A 19,541-nucleotide genomic window follows, 5' to 3' on the forward strand; every position below is an offset into this window, starting at 1 on the left:
CTGTGCCGATGTTCTAGTGAAGAGAGTTAAATATTAATTTGATGTCTTCCTTGAAATAATCAGGCTACTGGCAATGACCGTAATGGCTCTGTCATTGGCTCGTGTGGAGCATCAGTTGGGCCGAATGGCCTGTTTCTGTGCTGTACATTTTATGTAATTCGATTAACATACATTAATGGATTACCTATTATTTATTGCTGTTTAAGGAGGATTTGTGCTGATCCCAGCAATAATCCTACTGGGTGGCTCGTAAGTGGCATACTGGAGTTTAACTGCAAGCGAGCTGCAAATTATCAGCTTTCCAAACTAGCTGTTTCTGATATTGCTAGCAACAAATTAGTTTAATTAAATAAGGTGTTTTTTTAAGCTATCCCACTCATTTCTTCAAGTAATAGCAGTAATTGCCAATGTTGTGTGTTGCACATCACACACAGACACACACTGTTATTGAACTTCACATCTTTTGGTGTTGCTAGTGATCTCTGGTGTGTAAATTTAAATTTTTGCTTGTTTTTATAATGAATAAAATTATTAGAATTAATGTTTTGATTTTTTTCAGAAGCTATATTTCACACCTAATGTATAAAACTGAATTTTTATCTGATTAGTTATAGTCAGAACTTCTAAATCAGTTAGTTGATCAGAAACATTCAAAATGTTCATGTAACCTGTTACAAGTATAATTTGCTGTTCACTGCATAGTGTGATTTTGTAAGCAAAGTAATCTGTCATAACTAACATTCCCAGCTTAGCAGAACTGGGCACTTTTTAAGTGTGCGAATACACCCAAGGACCACTCTGTGTTTACCTCCATTTTAAATTGAGTTACTAAAGTGATATTCTATGCTTTCTATGCTCCCTCTTCCCAATAGGTTGGGCCCAAGTTAATCCCATGCCACAAATTGGTGCTAGCCTGTGTGATTCCATACTTCCGAGCAATGTTTCTTTCTGAAATGGCTGAAGCCAAACAGGACCTAATAGAGATTAAAGATTTTGATGGCGATGCAATGGATGACCTTGTGAAGTTCGCTTATTGCTCCAGGATTACACTTACTGTAGACAACGTGCAACCTCTTCTCTATGCAGCTTGCATTCTGCAAGTAGAGCTTGTGGCCAAGGCATGCTGTGAATACATGAAAGCCCATTTTCACCCATCAAACTGCTTAGCAGTTCGGTCGTTTGCTGAGAGTCACAACCGGATTGACTTGATGGGCATGGCTGATAAGTACGCCTGTGAACATTTTAATGAAGTAGTAGAATGTGAAGACTTTGTAAATGTTTCACCAAAGCACCTCATTGCACTCCTTTCATCCAGTGATTTGAATGTGGAAAAAGAAAAGCAAGTGTATAATGCTGCTGTGAAGTGGCTGCACACAAATCCACATCATCACACCAAGTGGCTGGATCAAGTTGTTGCCCAGGTAGGTTGACAGAAATTTTTAGTTAGAGATTGGAGATTTAGTTGGAAGTTGGAGATAAGTCCTTTTGGCACAGTTAGAGGTTTTGCTACTTTTTAACAGCGGTATGAAGAATTATTAACTTGCACTGTAGATCAATTTTCAGGGTCAATGTGGCATACCGTAAACATTATTGATGAAATGGTTTTTAATGCTGAAGAAAAATTGTCTTTTAGGTGATTCCTGATGACTATTGCTCCACACAGTTCTATTTAAAATTAGAAACTTAATGAACAGATGTACTCTAGCAGCATGTAGAGGATCTCAAAGGCATTAAGGAGGTAAGGGTTATATTGCAGTTAAGTAAAAGCCCAGACAAATAGATGAGCAACAAAATTGCAAGGGTACCATAATCTATCCAGATCATTGCTGCTCAGCTGAAGTCTGGTTTACAGGTGGCCCCATCCCTCCTGGATGCCCTTGTCTCCTAACATGTTTGAATTGGTCACTGTTTTACCCTTCATTGTAAATGCAAGTGCTGGATGACTAGTCATAGTGCTACTGACTATGACTTTGGTTCACAGGCTTGACTTTGCATTTGCTTTGCCTTTAGAGAGTTTAAAGAAAGTATTTGCTTTCTTCTAGGACATTTAAGCCTCTGAAATGCCAGGGCTATTGGGGGCAGTGCAGCTGTGTAAACCGACCAATGGGACTGGAACTTGGGGCAGGGCATTTTTCCAATGGGTTTCTGCCCTTTTTTTTGCATGCCATAAAATTCCAACGGAGGTGGGGGCAGATGTTGGTTTGTGATCCTCCCGATGCTGACATCAGAAAAGGAGGTAGGATTGATGGGATGATCTTGCCCTCCATATTTCTGACCAGTCATGGTTCCTTTGCCCCGAAAGCAAAGTATTGCAAGGATATCATCTTGGTTGAACTAGAACTCTCAATCTCATTAAGAAAGTGCAAACTGGGAAATACCACCTTTTTCCTTAAAAAGCAAAATCCTGATTCTTCAGCTAGAATGACCCAGCCTCCTTCCCCAACAGAATGGAAAGATGCCACTTTGAAGTCTAGGGAATACCATGGTGCATCCACCTGCGCCCACTCTATGTAGTTTGGGGCAGGGTCAAGAATGGGTTGGACTGACAAGTTGTAAACTTGCAACCCAGGTATGTTCTTTTCATGCGGTTTAACTTCAAATCACAGGATTGTCTAAGTGATGCTCTGTAGTGTTATCCTGGATAATACAAATAGATAATGCATGATAGAGGGTACCACTGTGATGCATTTCCCTCCAAGCAGTATACTCTCTTCCATGCATGCAAAACAATCTAATTTTTCAAAAATAGCTAAATTGTGCAAACTCAACATAAATCAATAACTTCAATTAGTTTCACATGGTTATTACATTTGTAATTTTTTTATTTAGAAGATTGCCTGTCAACTCTGGGGCACTAAGCTTTGACTCTTGACATTCAAATCATGACTCTTCAGCAAAAGGGTTTTAAGTCATCCATCTAGTAGTTAATGTATAACTCTTTATTTCAGCTCTGTATGAAAGGATTCATCAGTTTGAAATTCTGTTGTGCTAAGCAAAGAATTTGAATATTGCTCATATGGCCAGTCATGCCCTGCCTCGAATGTGCACGCCTACTTGAATTAAAAAGGCTGCCACACAGTTGTGGTATTTGATCCCAGTAGTAAACTGAACAATGTAACAGTGTGTCAATTTATTTTATATGGCAAAAGATTCTTTTGACTGAATTTGTCATGCTGGCCTCTAGGTTTAAAATATATTTTGTTTCTCTGATATGATCTTAAAGCATGCTTGCTTGAATAATTTAATAGGTTTATAGTTGAAAATGTTGTATTTTGTTTCTACTAATTTGTTTTGATCCTTATTTCTTTTGTAGGAGAGAGTAAATTCAGTGAGGCAATGTTCTGGAGGAGAGCCTTGCTAGATGGGAATGTGAGATGTAGATGGGGCACATCATGCAGTCTTGGTACAATGTTAGCAGGACTGCTCTTGCTGGGATGTTGTGCACACCTGAAGTGCAGTGAGCTGACCTTGTGCTATAATGTGAAGTCAGATCAAAAATTCCTGGCACAGAGTCCATTATGCTATGGGAGCACACCAGTGTTGAGGGGGTGGGTTATCTGGTGCCAGAAGCTGGTCGCATTAAAAGCTGTGTTACTGTTGAAGGGTCAAAATGGCGGAGTACAGACTTGAGTCAGAAATGCCTCTTTCAATTAAGTAGCTTTGGAGGCCTTTCAATGAAAAAACAGACTTGCATTTATATCATGCCATTCGCGACCTTAGGATGTCCCAAAGTACTTTGCAGCCAATGAAGTACTTTTGAAGTATAGTCAATGTAGGAAGAGTGGTTTTCTTTTGAAGCTAAGGTCATCCTTAAATCAAGAACAACTTAGATAGAGATGGCAGAGTGAATATTGTCTCGTCTGTGCCTGAACCTGGGCGCAGGAAGAACGCACCGTGCTCACGAGCTTTCCAAAAGCATAGGCCTATACGTGTTTCACCAAAGCACTCTATCGCAAATACATCAATGCACTAAATAATATCAACCAATGCTTTAAAGGGGATGCTGGCCCTGGCAGGGCAGGCAGTAAGCAGCTTACCAGTACCCTGTGCTGTTCAGGTTAGCTAGTTAGACAATATCAGTAGCCCTGTGCATACCTTGGGCATACAAGGAAGAAATCATAACATAAGAAATAGGAGCAGGAGTAGGCCATACGGCCCCTCGAGCCTGCTCCGCCATTCAATAAGATCATGGCTAATCCGATCCTGGCCTCAAATCCACTTCCCTGCCCTTTCCCCATAAATGTTGACTTCCTTATCTTTCAAAAATCTGTCTATCTCCAACTTAAATATATTCAATGACCCAGCCTCCACTGCTTTCTGGGGCAGAGAATTCCAAAGATTCATGACCCTCAGAGGAAATTCCTCCTCATTTCCATTTTAAATGGGTGACCCTTTATTCTGAGACTATGCCCTCAAGTTCTAGACTCACCCACGAGAGGAAACATCCTCTCTGCATCTACCCTGTCAAATCTCCTCAGAATCTTATGTTTCAATCCCAGTCTTCTAAACTTCAATGATTATAGGCTCAACCTTTCTTCATATGACAACCCCTTCATTTCAGGGATCAACCCAGTGAACCTTCTCTGAACTGCCTCCAATGCAAGTATATCCCTCCTTAAATAAGGAGACCAATACTGTATGCAGTACCCCAGGTGTGGTCTCGCAAACGCCCTATACAGTTTTAGCAGGACTTCCTTCCTTTTATACGCCATCCCCTTTGAAATAAAGGCCGACATTCCATTTGCTTTCGTAATTACTTGCTGTACCTGCATGCTAACTTTTTGAGTTTCATGTACAAGGACCCCCAAATCCCTCTGTACTGCAGCATTTTGTAATCTCTCTCCATTTAAATAATAATTTGCTTTTTTATTTTTCCCATCAAAGTGCATAACTGTACATTTTCCCACATTATACTCTATCTGCCAAATTTTAGCCCACTCACTTAGCCTGTCTATATCTCTCTGCAGATTCTTTGCATCCTCCTTACAACTTGCTTTCCCACCTATCTTTGAAAATTTGGCTACATTACACTCAGTCTCTTCATCCAAGTCATTAATATAGATTGTAAAGAGTTGAGGCCCCAGCACTGATCCCTGCAGTACCCCACTAGTTACTGTTTGCCAACTCGAAAATGACCCATTTATCCCAACTCTCTTTCTGTTTTCTGTTAGTCAGCCAATTCTCTATCCATGCCAGTATATTACCCTCAACCCTGTGGGCTCTCATCTTGTACAGTAACCTTTTATGTATCACCTTTATTGAATACCTTCTGGTAATCCAAATACACCACATCCACTGGCTCCCCTTTATCCACCCTGCTCATTACATCCTCAAAGAACTCCAGCAAATTTGTCAAACATGATTTCCCTTTTATAAAACCATGTTGACTCCTCTTGATTGCATTATGATTTTCTAAATGTTTTGCTACTGCTTCCTTAATAATGGACTCCAGCATTTTCTCAATGACAAATGTTAGGCTAACTGGTCCATAGTTTTCCACTCTCTGTCGCCCTCCTTTCTTAAATTGGGGCATTACATTTGCGGTTTTTCAATCTGCTGGGACCCTCTCCAGAATCCAGGGAATTTTGGTAATTACAAACAGTGTTATGGAGTAAATTGGACAGCAGTTTCTGGAGTAGACACATGCGCAGTTAAACGCTGCAATCTGAAAGTTGTTGCCGAGTGACCCTGCTCCTCCTCAGGTTGCGTTATAACTGTACCTCGCGGATAGACTCGGCATTGAAATCAATGTAAGGGTGTGAAGTTGCGATACTTAGAATCATAGAATGGTTATAGCAGAGAAGGAGGCCATTCGGCCTGTCAAGTCCATGCCTGCTCTCTGCAGAAGCACTTCAGCTAGTCCCACTTCCCCACCATTTCCCCGTAGCCCTGCAAATTTTTTTCCTTCAGGTACTTGCCCAATTCCCTTTTGAAAGCCATGGTTGAATCTGCCTTCACCACACTCGAGCAATGCGCTCCAGATTATAAACACTCGCTGCGTTAAAAAAGTTTTTCCTTATGTCGCCCTTGGTTCTTCTGCCAATCACCTTAAATGTGTGTCCTCTGGTTCTCGACCCTTCTGCCAATGGAAACAGTTTCTCTCTATCTAGACCCCTAATGATTTTGAATACCTCTATCAAATCTCCTCTCAACCTTCCCTGCTTTAAGGAGAACAACCAACCTCACTTTCTCCAGACTGCGCACGTAACTGAAGTCCCTCATCCCTGGAAACATTCTTGTAAATCTTTTCTGCACCCTCTCTCTAAGGCCTTTAGATCCTTCATAAAGTGCAGTGCCCAGAATTGGACGCACTACTCCAGTTGAGGTCAGACCAGTGTTTTATAAACGTGGTTCATAACTTCCTTGCTTTTGTACTCTAAGCCTCTATTTATGAAGCCCAGGATTTTGTGTGCTTTTTTAACTGCTTTCTCAACCTGCCCTGCCACCTTCAATGATTGGTGCACGCATAACCCTAGGTGTCTCTGTTCATACACCCTCTTTAGGAATGTACCCTTTATTTTATATTTCCTCTCCTCATTCTTTCTACCAAAATGTATCACTTCTCAATTTTCTGTGACAAATTTAATCTGCCATGTGTCCGCCTGTTCCACCATGTCCTCTTGAAGTCTAACACTATCCTCCTCACTGTTCACAACACTTCCAAGTTTTGTGTCATCTGCACCTTTTGAAATTTTTATTCCATCCAGTATCTCAACTGCTTACCCACTAAACACGCCAGAAAAAGTTAGGGCTGGTGCATTCAGGTGTAAATTAATTTTTAACAGCATAAGTCATAATTACTGCCAAACAACCTTTCTGGCACTGACCATTTAATTTTACAATTGTGAAGTCTCATTCCTTTAGAATTTAATTGTGTTGGTGCGATTTAAAAAAACAAAACATTTTAAATCTTTTTCTGTCTTTCTCTCATCTCTCTCCCATCTGTCTTTCCAGATCTTTATTTCACTTTCTGTAGATGATTAAAACTAATTTATAATTCCTAATTTATGCTCTGCATGTCTGAGAATTTTTCAATCTGATTAGTTGAAGAGCCTCACTGTTTCTTTCCCTGCTCTCGCATGCCACAGATCTCATGTAGAGCGTGCCACAATCCGACCCCCAATTAGAGCAAGTCTCTGCTCAAAAACCCGCAAAAACTCTGGCAACTGTCTGCATAATGAACAGCAAAAGCCGTTTCTTCACTGCTGACCACAAAACCCAAGCCAATGTGTGCCTCACATTGGGGAACAGAAACCACCTGTGTGGATCTCGCAAAAGCTTGGTGTGGAGTGATGGGTGTGTGTCAGACATCTGGCTGATGAAACAAAATGATTTGGCCTTGGTTTCCATGATATCTGCAAGAAATGAGGAAATTGAACATATGAAATCATTAGTCACTGCTTGATTAAAATGAGGTACAGGTATTCATTTGTAATTTTCACTTGTGGATGAAGGGGAAATTAACAGCAGAGATGAGAGTCGTTGGAAATCTTTCTGAACAGTTCACTCTAGAGACTTGAGCACAAAATCTAGGCTGCCATGCCAGTGCAGTATTGGATTGTTGGAGTGCCGTCTTTTGGGTGAGATGTTAAACTGAGGCCTAGTCTGCTCTCGGGTGGATGTAAAAGATCCCATGACTCTATTCGAAGAAGAGCAGGGGAGTTCTCCCCAGTGTCCTGGCCAATATTTATTCTTCAACTAACATCATTAAAACAGATTATCTGGTCATTAGCACATTGCTTTTTGTGGAGGCTTGCTATATGAAAATTGTCTGCTGTTTCCTACATTACAACAGTGACTACACTTCAAAAGTAATTAATTGTTTGTAAAGCACTTTGGGACATCCTAAGGTCATAACAAGCCCTATATAAGGGCAAGTCTTTCTTACTTTCTTTGTGATCAAATAGTATAGCAGCAGCAATAGGGATCCAGCCAGTTATATATCGGTGGTTCTTCCCAACAGGAATCTGAAACTGGAAACCATGCTAATGACCAAACGTCTATGCTGCCTCATTATACAGAATTGGAAAAATAGTGGCTGAAAAATGACTGGTCATTAGATATAAATCTTCAAATTAAATCCTTCACAACATTAATATAATACAAGACGGTGTATGGTATAAAAAGGGGGAAGAACCAGCTTGCTGGCAATGAGTAAAATGTTAAATAGAGTGGATATATTCTCACACCATGGAACTCTACTGTCAAACACTATTCTCATCGGAGTGAGAACATTCTGGAAACTCATCTGAGAACCTTTATGCTTTATAAAGAGAACTCTTAGCCCTGTTGAAGGGTCCCAATCAATGTTAACTTATCTTTCAGATGCTGATTGACTGATGTGTATTTCCAGCATTTTCTGTAAATTTAGATTTTCAGTATTTAAAATTTCTGCTTTTTCACTTTACATCTGTGTTGAAGTTGGATTTTTTTTTATCCTCCTGCTGCCACAAAGTCAGTTATGTTGAATTTCATTAGAATGTTTTTATAATCTTTTCAACTTTACTGGTGGTGGTAGTGCCAAATACAGCAGGAACAAAGGGTTCATTTTGACTATTTTCAGATGGGAGAAATCCACTGTACCTTTTGCAACTTCCCAAAAGTATTCCTTTCGGCTTCTGCAGCTCCATACAAAATCTACTTGTAATTTAAATGGATAACCATTCATTCACAAGGAGAAGGAAAACAATTAAAAACTGTTGCAGTTCCGTAACAACTGCACAAATGGACCAATTTGGAATTAATATAACTTATTAGTGCCTTGTTACATTGTCACTGTTACTCAACCTTTCACATACTGATACAAAAGCAAAACAATGCAGATGCTGGAATCTGAAAGAAAAACAGAAAATGCTGGAAATACTCAGCAGATCAGGCAGCATCTGTGGAGAGAGAAACAGAGTTAGTGTTTCAGGTCAATGACCTTTCATCAGACGAAGGGTCATCGACCTGAAACATTAACTCTGTTTCTCTCGCCACAGATGCTACCTGACCTGCTGAATATTTCCAGCATTTTCTGTTTTGCTTTCACACTTTTGAAGTACAGTAACTGTTGTTAGGTATCCAAGTATAGATTGAAATACTTTAACTACAACCTGAACATAGAGTAACATGCAGGCATATACTAGAAACTTCTGTGCTTTGCTGACAGGTTCGATTGCCTTTGTTGCCCGTTGACTTTCTCATGGGGGTTGTGGCTAAAGAAAGCATAATCAAACAGAATCTGAAGTGCAGGGACCTATTGGATGAAGCTAGAAACTACCATCTTCAGTTGAGTAATAAACCAGTACCTGACTTTGAATATTCCATACGGACAACATCAAGAAAACACACTGCTGGTGAGACAATTTTGATTTACTTGACTAGAACAGATGTATTCTAATGCAAATATTTGTTCATCTTAAAAAGAAACAGGAAACCTTTCCAAATTAGGTAAAAACAGTTTCTTGCATCATATATTGACAGTAGCTATAATGGTTAATCTCACCTTTTTGAGTAATAGAGCTGCTGCTATCGTAATCCTAATTTTGTTCAAACTTTTCATGAAATATCTGCATCTCTTGTACACATCCCACATTTTCCCCGCAGGGGCTGGCAGTGGTGAGCTCCAAATTTAGGCCTGTAGACAAATGAGGCAGCATTTTTGGTGAGGGGTAAATGGGCTGTAGTGACCTCTAGGCTAGGCTAGTACCACTGCTATACATTTCATATTATAAAATATATATGTATTTTGGTCTTCAATCTACACACAGCAACTGGGATTGCAAACATTGTGTAAATGCGGAATCTGCGTGCACCATATCAATTGATGAATACATAGCAAGGCCATCTTGTGAACCATAATTGATGAACTACTTTAGACAAAGATTAGGAGGCTCCAATTATAAATTTCCTCAAAAGAAATCAAGTGCTTTACACTGGAGCGGGGTCAAGTGGCTGTAAGCTGTGCTGTACCTGGGAGCAACAGAATTGAGTAAAAATTATGGGGGAATGTTGGAACCAAATTTATGGCTAGGTTTGAGGGTTTATTGTGACTTTTTTTGTTATGCAAGTTGGGATTATTTAGTGTTGACAAGAATGTATGTAATAAGCAAAACTTATCAATTATTTCTGGAATTCTAATGCTGATTTTTCATTTTTTCAGATAATCTATTAAGTCTTCTATTTTCTTCTTAAACAGTATTGTAATCTGATGGCTCAGTGGGTAAAATAATGGCAGCGTGTATTTGCAGCAACACAAATTCTGCTTAGTCCCCTTAGATGATAAGACCAGATTTCTAGAGGACATGATGCATATCAGCAGTTTGTCTGGAATGTGTAATTTGATTCTGCCCAAGTCATCAAGTTCTTTGCAATGTGTAATTTGAGCCATTCATTGTAACTGGTTCATTCATTGGAATTCATCCATTCATTGGAATAACTGGTGTGCATGCGTGGCTCCAGTGGGGAGCAGGGCAGTCTTTAGGCTCTGTCCCCTATAAGGTGCGCATGCACAGAACAACTCAAATTTGATCATGCAAATAATCACTCCGGTTTTTGTATGGAAAAGCTGGCTGCATGGGTTCCCTGCAGCACTGCGTGGCTGCTTACAGGGAACATTGCACAGAATCATAGAATGGTTACAGCATAGAAGGAGGGCATTCAGCCTGAGCACTTTGGCTAGTCCCACGCCCTTCCCTCGTAGCTCTGCAAATGTGTTTCCTTCAAATACTTATCCAATCCAAAGCCATAATTGAGTCTGCCTTCACCACCCTTTCAGGAAGTACATTCCAGATCATAACGACTCGCTAAAAGCAGAGAGTCGGGATAAATGGGTCCTTTTCAGGTTGGAAATCGGTGGTTAGTGGTGTGCCACAGGGATCGATCGGTGCTGGGACCACAACTGTTTACAATATACATAGATGACCTGGAAGAGGGGACAGAGTGTAGTGTAACAACATTTATAGATGACACAAAGATTAGTGGGAAAGCGGGTTGTGTAGAGAATACACAGAGGCTGCAAAGAGATTTAGATAGGTTAAGCGAATGGGCTAAGGTTTGGCAGATGGAATACAGTGTCAGAAAATGTGACGTCATCCACCTTGGGGGGGAAAAAAAAACAGTAAAAGGGAATATTATTTGAATGGGGAGAAATTACAACATGCTGCGGTGCAGAGGAACCTGGGGGTCCTTGTGCATGAATCCCAAAAAGTTAGTTTGCAGGTGCAGCAGGTAATCAGGAAGGCGAATGGAATGTTGGCCTTCATTGTGAGGGATGGAGTACAAAAGCAGGGAGGTCCTGCTGCAACTGTACAGGGTATTGGTGAGGCCGCACCTGGAGTACTGCGTGCAGTTTTGGTCACCTTACTTAAGGAAGGATATACTAACGTTGGAGGGGGTACAGAGACGATTCACTAGCTGAGTCCGGAGCTGAGGGGGGTTACCTTATGATGATAGATTGAGTAGACTGGGTCTTTACTTGTTGGAGTTCAGAAGGATGAGGGGTGATCTTATAGAAACATTTAAAATAATGAAAAGGATAGACAAGATAGAGGCCGAGAGGTTGTTTCCACTGGTCGGGGAGACTAGAACTAGGGGGCACAGCCTCAAAATACAGGGGAGCCAATTTAAAACCGAGTTGAGAGGGAATTTCTTCTCCCAGAGGGTTGTGAATCTGTGGAATTCTCTGCCCAAGGAAGCAGTTGAGGCTAGCTCATTGAATGTATTCAAATCACAGATAGATAGATTTTTAACCAATAAAGGAATTAAGGGTTACGGAGAGTGGGCGGATAAGTGGAGCTGAGTCCACGGCCAGATCAGCCATGATCTTTTTGAATGGCAGAGCAGGCTCGAGGGGCTAGATGGCCTACTCCTATTCCTAATTCTTATGTACGTGCAAAAGCTTTTCCTCATTTCGTCTTTGGTTCTGTCAATCAGCTTAAATCTGTGTCCTCTGGTTCTCGACCCTTCTGTCAAGAGGAACAGTTTCTCTCTACTCTATCTAGACCCCTCATGATTTTGAACACCTCAAAGAAATCTCCTCGCAACCTGTTCTGCTCCAAGAGAACAACCCAAGCTTCTCCAGTCTATCCATAAACTGAAGTCCCTCATCCCTGGAACCATTCCTGTAAAAAAAAATTTCTGCACCATCTCTAAGGCTCTGTCGTATCCTTCCTAAACTATAGTGCCCAGAATTGGACACACTATTCCAGTTGAGGCTGAAGCAATGTTTTATAAGGTTCATCATAGCATCCTTGCTTTTGTACTCTATGCCTCTGTTTGTTTATAAAGCCCAGGATCCCATATGCTTTTTTAAGCACTTTCTTAACCTGTCGTGCCACCTTCGGCAATTTGTGTACATATACCCCCAGGTATCTCTGTTCATACACCCCCTTTAGGATTGTACCCTTTAGTTTATATTGCCTCTCCTCATTCTTCCTACCAAAATGCATCCCTTCACACTTTTCTGTGTTAGGGTTTCATCTGCCACGTGTCTGCCCCTCTCCTCCTCACTGTTCACTATACTTCTAAGTTTTGTGTCATCTGCAAATTTTGAAATTGTGCCCTGTACACCCAAGTTCAAGTCATTAATATATATCAAGAAAAGCAGTGGTCCTCGTACCGACCTCTGGGGAACGCCACAGTCTGAAAATTAACCATTCATCACTACTCTGTTTCTTGTCATTTAGCCAATTTTGAATCCATTCAGATATGCTCTCATTTAAAAAAAATTCATTTATTTATTGCCTATCCCTACTTGACCTTGAAAGGGTGATCGTGAGCTGCATTCTTGAACGGTTGCAACCTGGTGGGCAGGGGGAGTAGAGGGAGAAAAGGGGTGCAGGTGGTGGGGGTGGAAGAAAGTGGTCCAGGCCTAACAGAGGGCGGGAGAACGTGATCTATCTTCCCATCTGGATCACGTTCTTGCTCTCATTCCACCCTTTAGACCCGAATCACATTCTTCACCCACCCCCCCCTCCCACTGTTCTCTCAGTGCTCTCTTTCACCCCCCCCCCTCAAGTTCCTGACGTACTCTCCCGAGTTGATGACCTTCCCCACCCGCACCCCCACCCTACCCGAGCTCCTGACTTTCTTCTTCTGTACCCCCTTTTGGAGCACCTCTATCTATTCTCTTTCCCCCCCCCCCCCCCCCCACCGTTTGGGGGGCTTGACAGGGTAGATCAGACACGATGTTTCCCCTCGTGGGGGAATCTAGAACTAGCGGCCATAGTTTAAGAATAAGGTAGCGCCCATTTAAACCAAAAATGAGGAGGAATTTCTTGGGGTCATGAATCTGGAATTCTCTACCCCAGAGAGCTGTAGAGGCTGGGTCTTTGAATATATTTAAGGTGGAGATAGATAGATTTTTGTATGATAAGGGAGTCGAGGGTTATGGGGAGCGGGCAGGTGGGAAGTGGAGTTGAAGCCAGGATCAGGATCAGATCAGCCATGATCTTATTGAATGACGGAACAGGCTCGAGGGGCCAAATGGCCTACTCCTGCTCCTATTTGTTAGGTTCTTCTGTTCCCTTGGAGCCCCTCTATTTCCCCCCCCCCTCCCCCCCAGCCCTTAACTGCCCTCTGAAATGGCCAAGCAAGTCACCCACTTGTAAAAAAAAAACTGCTACAAGAAGCACTGAGGGTAGCAAGAGCTCAGTAGCACCACTACTGACCCAGCTGGCCGAGTCCTGAAGGACATAGCTGCCAGACTAGGCCTGCGGCAGGTAGTGAAAGAACTAACACGTGGGAAAAACCTACTTGACCTAGTCTTCATCAATTTGCCTGTCACAGGTACATCTGTCCATGACAGTATTGGTAGCAGTGACCACCGCACAGTCCTTCTGAAGACAAATGCCTGTCTTCACACTGTAGTAGTGTCCTCTACTACCCTGCTAAATAGGACAGATTCCGAACAGATCTGGCAGCTCAAAACTAGGCATCCAAGTGGCACTGTGGGCCATCAGCAGCAGCAAATTGTATTCCACCACAATCTGTAACCTCATGGCCCAGTAAATCCCTCACTCTACCATTACCATCAAGCCAGGCAACCAACACTAGTTCAATGAGGCGTGTAGAAGAGCATGCCAGAAGCAGCACCAGGTGCACCTAAAAATGAGGTACCAACCTGGGGAAGCTGCAATACCATACTACATGCGAAAGCAGCATGCTATCGATGGGGCAAATGATCCCACAACCAACGGATCAGATCAAAGCTCTGCAGTCCTACTACATCCAGTCCTGAATGGTGGTGGACAAGTAAACAACGAACGAGAGGAGGAGGCTCCATGAACATCACCATCCTCAATGATGGCGGAACCCAGCATGCGAGTGCAAAAGTCAAGGCTGAAATGTTTGCAACCATCTTCAGCCAGAAATGCCGAGTGGATGTTCCATCTCGACCTCTTCCTGAGGTCCCTATCATCACAGAAGTCTTCAGCCAATTCGATTCAGTTCATGTCATATCAAGAAACTGCTGTGCGCACTGGATACAGCAAAGGCGCTGGGTCCCAACAACAGTTGAAGAATTGTGCTCCAGAACTAGCTACGCCTCCAGCCAAGCTGTTCCAGTACAGCTACAACACTGGCATTTCCCGACAATGTGGAAAACTGACCAGGTATGTCCTGTCCACAAAGTAAAACAATCCAATTTGGCCATTTACCACCCCATCAGTCTACTCCCAATCATCAGCAAAGTGATGGAAGGTGTTGTCGACAGTGCTATCAAGCAGCACTTACTCACCAATAACCTGTTCACCAATGCTCAGTTTGGGTTCCAACAAGACCACTCGGCTCCAGACCTTAGTCCAAACATAAAAGAAAAAAGAAAGACTTGGATTTATATAGCGCCTTGGACAAAAGAGCTAAATTCCAGAGGTGAGGTAAGAGTTACTGCCCTTGACATCAAGGCAGCATTTGACAAAGTGTGGCATCAAAAAGCCCTAGTAAAGATGAAGTCAATTGGAATTAGGGGAAAAGCTCTCCTCTGGCTGGGGTTATACCTAGCACAAAGGAAGATGGTCATGGTTGTTGGAGGCCAATCATCTCAGCCCCAGGGCATCACTACAGAAGTTGCATAGGAATGTCCTAGGCCCAACCATCTTCAGCTCCTTCATCAATGACCTTCCCTCCATCATAAGGTCAGAAGTGGGGATGTTCGCTGATTGCGCAATGTTCAGTTCCATTTGCCTCGGATAATGAAGCAGTCCATGCAGCAAGATCTAGACAGCATTGAGGCATAATAAGAACATAACACAAGAAATAGGAACAGGAGTAGGCCATTTGGCCCCTCGAGCCTGCTCCGCCATTTAATATGATCATGGCTGATCGGATCATGGACTCAGGTCCACTTCCCTGCCTGCTCCCCATAACCCCTTATTCCCTTATCAGTTAAGAAACTGTCTATCTTAAATTTATTCAATGACCCAGCTTCCACAGCTCTCTCAGGCAGCGAATTCATAGAAACATAGAAAATAGGTGCAGGAGTAGGCCATTCGGCCCTTTGAGCCTGCACCACCATTCGATAAGATCATGGCTGATCATTCCCTCAGTACCCCTTTCCTGCTTTCTCTCCATACCCTTTGATCCCTTTAGCCGTATGGGCCATATCTAACTCCCTCTTAAATATATCCACTGAACTGGCATCAACAACTCTGCAGTAGGGAATTCCACAGGTTAACAACTTAGAGTGTAGAGGTTTCTCTTCATCTCAGTCCTAAATGGCCTACCCCTTATCCTAAAACTGTGTCCCCTGGTTCTAGACTTCCCCAACATCGGGAACAATCTACCCACATCGAGCCTGTCCTGTCCTGTCAGAATCTTGTATGTTTCTATGAGATCCCCTCTCATCCTTCGAAACTTCCATGTATAAAGGCCCAGTTGATCCAGTCTCTCCTCGTATGTCAGTCCGGCCATCCCAGGAATCAGTCTGGTGAACCTTCGCTGCACTCCCTCAATAGCAAGAATGTCCTTCCTCAGATTAGGAATCCAAAATTGAACACAATATTCCAGGTGAGGCCTCACCAAGGCCTTGTACAACTGCAGTAAGATCTCCCTGCTCCTATACTCAACCCCTAGCTATGAAGGCCAACATACCATTTGCCTTCTTTACCGCCTGCTGCACCTGCATGCCAACTTTCAATGACTGATGAACCATGACACCCAGGTCTCGTTGCACCTCCCCTTTTCCTAATCTGCCACCATTCAGATAATCTGTCTCTGCGTTTTTGCCCCCGAAGTGGATAACCTCACATTTATCCACATTATACTCCATCTGCCATGCATTTGCCCACTTACCTAACCTGTCTAAGTCACCCTGCAGCCTCTTGGCGTCCCCCTCACAGCTCACACCGCCACCCAGTTTAGTGTCATCTGCAAACTTGGATGGCGGTGTGAGCTGTGAGGGGGACGCTAAGAGGCTGCAGGGTGACTTAGACAGGTTAAGTGAGTGGGCAATTGCATGGCAGATACAGTATAATGTGGATAAATGTGAGGTTATCCACTTTGGGGGCAAAAACAGATTTAGAACCCTCAGAGAAGAAATTTCTCTTCATCTCAGTTTTAAATGGACTGCCCCGTATTCGAAGATTATACCCCCTAGTTCTAATCTTCTATATCAGTGGAAACATCCTCTCTGCATCCACCTTGTTAAGCCCCCTCATAATCTTATACATTTTGATAAGATCACTTCTCATTCTTTTGAATTCCAATGAGTAGAGGCCCAACCTACTCAACCTTTCCTCATAAGTCAACCCCCTCATCTCCAGAATCAACCAAGTGAACCGTCTCAGAACTGCCTCCAAAGCAAGTATATCCTTTCGTAAATATGTAAACCAAAACTCTATGCAGTATTCCAGGTGTAGCCTCACCAATACCCTGTGAAACTGTAGCAAGACTTCCTTGCTTTTATACTCCATCCCCTTTGCAATAAGGGCCAAGATTCCATTGGCCTTCCTGATCACTTGCTGTACCTGCATACTAACCTTTTATGTTTCATGCACCAGGTCCCCCAGGTCCCGCTGTACTGCAGCACTTTGCAATTCTTCTCCATTTAAATAATAACTTGCTCTTTGATTTTTTTTTTCTGACAAATTGCATAACCTCACACTTTCCAACATTGTACTCCTGCCAAATTTTTGCCAATTCACTTAGCCTGTCTATGTCCTTTTGCAGAATTTGTGTCCTCCTCACACATTGCTTTTCCTCCCATCTTTGTATCGTCAGCAAACTTTGCTACGCTACACTCGGTCCTTTCATCCAAGTCATTAATAAAGATTGTAAATAGTTGGGGTTCCAGCACTGATCCTTGTGGCACCCCACTAGTTACTGATTGCCAACCCGAGAATGAACCATTTATCCCGACTTTCTGTTAGGTTAGTTTGCCAATCCTCTATCCACGCTAATATATTACCCCTAACCCCGTGAACTTTTATCTTGTGCAGTAACCTTTTATGTGGCACCTTGTCAAATGCCTTCTGGAAATCTAAATACACCTTATCCATTGGTTCCCCTTTATCCATTCTGTTTGTTACATCCTCAAAGAATTGCAGCAAATTTGTCAAACATGACTTCCCTTTCATAAATCCATGCTGACTCTGCTTGACTGAATGATGTTTTTCCAAATGTCCTGCTTACTGCTTCTTTAATAGTGGACTCCAACATTTTCCCAACCACAGATGTTAGGCTAACTGGTCTATAGTTTCCTGCTTTTTGTCTGCCTCCTTTTTTAAAAAGGGGCGTTACATTTGCAGTTTTCCAATCTGCTGGGACCTTTCCAGAATCCAGGGAATTTTGGTAAATTACAACCAATGCATCCACTATCCCTGCCGCTACCTCTCTTAAGACCCTGGATGCAAGCCATCAGGTCCTGGAGATTTTTCCGCCTTTTGTCCCATTATATTACTGAGTACCACCTCCTTAGTGATTGTCTTAAGTTCCTCCTTCCCACCCCACCATAGCCCCTTGACTATCCACTATTGGGATATTTTTAGTGTCCTCTACCGTAAAGACTGATACAAAATATTTGTTTAGCGTTTCTGCCATTTCCATGTTCCCCATCACTAATTCCCTGGTCTCGTCCTCTAAGGGATCAACATTTACTTTAGCCACTCTTTTCCTTTTTTATATACCTATAGAAACTCTTGCTATCCATTTTTATATTTCGTGCTAGTTTACTTTCATAGTTGATCTTTCCTTTCTTAATCATTTTTTTAGTCATTCTTTGCTGGCTTTTAAAAGCTTCCCAATCTTCTGTCCTCTCACTAGTTTTGGCCACTTTGTATGCCCTTGTTTTTAATTGGATACCATCCTTTATTTCTTTAGTTAACCATTGATGGCTATCTTTTCTTTTACACCCTTTCCTCCTCCCTGGATATGTATTTTTCTTGAGAGTTGTGAAATATCTCATTAAATGTACGCCACTGTTCATCAACCGTCCTACACTTTAATCTATTTTCCCAGTCCACTTTAGCCAACTCTGCCCTCATACCTTTTTAGTCTCCTTTATTTAAGCTTAGTACGCTGGTTTGAGATCCAACTTTCTTGCCCTCCAACTGAATTTGAAATTCAACCATGCTCTGATCACTCATTCCAAGGGGATCCTTTTCTAGTAGATTGTTTATTAATCCTGTTTCATTACACAGGACCAGATCTAAGATAGCCTACCCCCTGGTTGGTTCTGTTACATACTGCTCAAGGAACCCATCCCTTATACACTCTATGAACTCTTCCTCAAGGTTAGCCTGACCAATTTGATTTGTCCAATCAATATGGAAGTTAAAATCACCCATGGCTGATAACATTGGCAAGTAACATTTGCGCCACACAAGTGCTAGGCAATGACTATCTCCAGCAAGAGAGAATCCAACTTTCTCTGGGGCAAATAGGGATGGGCAATAAATGCTGGCCTTGCCAGCGATGCCCACGTCCCAGAAACACATTTTTTAAAATTCCTGTATAGTAGTACATCATCAAATATTTACTTACCCAACTTATTTCTACTTGCTTATGGCATATACACTGTGGACATAACTATTAAAGTACCAATAAATTAAGGGGGAAACTTGATCTGAATAATTTGCAGCCCTATAATTTACTCAATTTTGTATTGGGATTGAATGTAGAAATTTCTTATTTTGTTCTATCTTAGAAGTTTTATATCAAACTGAGAAAAATCGGTACCTATCTTTACTCTTTTGCTCAGGTGTATTGTTCTGTGTTGGTGGCAGAGGAGGAGCAGGTGACCCGTTCCGTAGTATTGAGTGTTACTCAATTAGCAAAAATAGCTGGTTCTTTGCGCCCGAAATGAACAGCCGGAGGCGACATGTTGGAGTCATCTCAGTGGATGGTAAATAATATTTGAAATAATATTCCATTTATGTTAAACTCGTAACATTTCTAATGATTCTTGTTTTGTTGAACCACAGGAAAAATCTACGCAGTTGGAGGGCATGATGGAAATGAGCATTTGGGCAGCATGGAAGTATTTGATCCGCTGATAAACAAATGGATGATGAAAGCTTCCATGAACACTAAACGGTAGGGTTATCTTTAAATAGATGCATTTA

At 42.1% G+C, this 19,541-nt stretch overlaps 1 protein-coding gene across 3 annotated transcripts in view; it reads left to right on the plus strand.

Annotated features, from left to right (window-relative positions):
• klhl8 (kelch-like family member 8) overlaps positions 1–19,541 on the plus strand; it is a 58,476-nt gene that overhangs the window by 18,877 nt on the left and 20,058 nt on the right. The window contains exons 3-7 of one of the 3 annotated variants that reach the window (XM_070871047.1): positions 873–1,225; positions 1,316–1,421; positions 9,152–9,338; positions 19,178–19,321; positions 19,401–19,512. In XM_070871047.1, coding sequence (XP_070727148.1) covers positions 873–1,225; positions 1,316–1,421; positions 9,152–9,338; positions 19,178–19,321; positions 19,401–19,512 — 902 coding nt within the window. Of the gene's footprint in view, positions 1–872; positions 1,422–9,151; positions 9,339–19,177; positions 19,322–19,400; positions 19,513–19,541 lie in introns of all 3 variants that reach the window. The other 2 variants (XM_070871046.1, XM_070871048.1) reach the window with 2 other exon arrangements.

This window comes from Pristiophorus japonicus, chromosome 2, assembly GCF_044704955.1.
Source record: "Pristiophorus japonicus isolate sPriJap1 chromosome 2, sPriJap1.hap1, whole genome shotgun sequence".
In the NCBI taxonomy this organism is placed as follows: Eukaryota; Metazoa; Chordata; class Chondrichthyes; family Pristiophoridae; genus Pristiophorus; species Pristiophorus japonicus.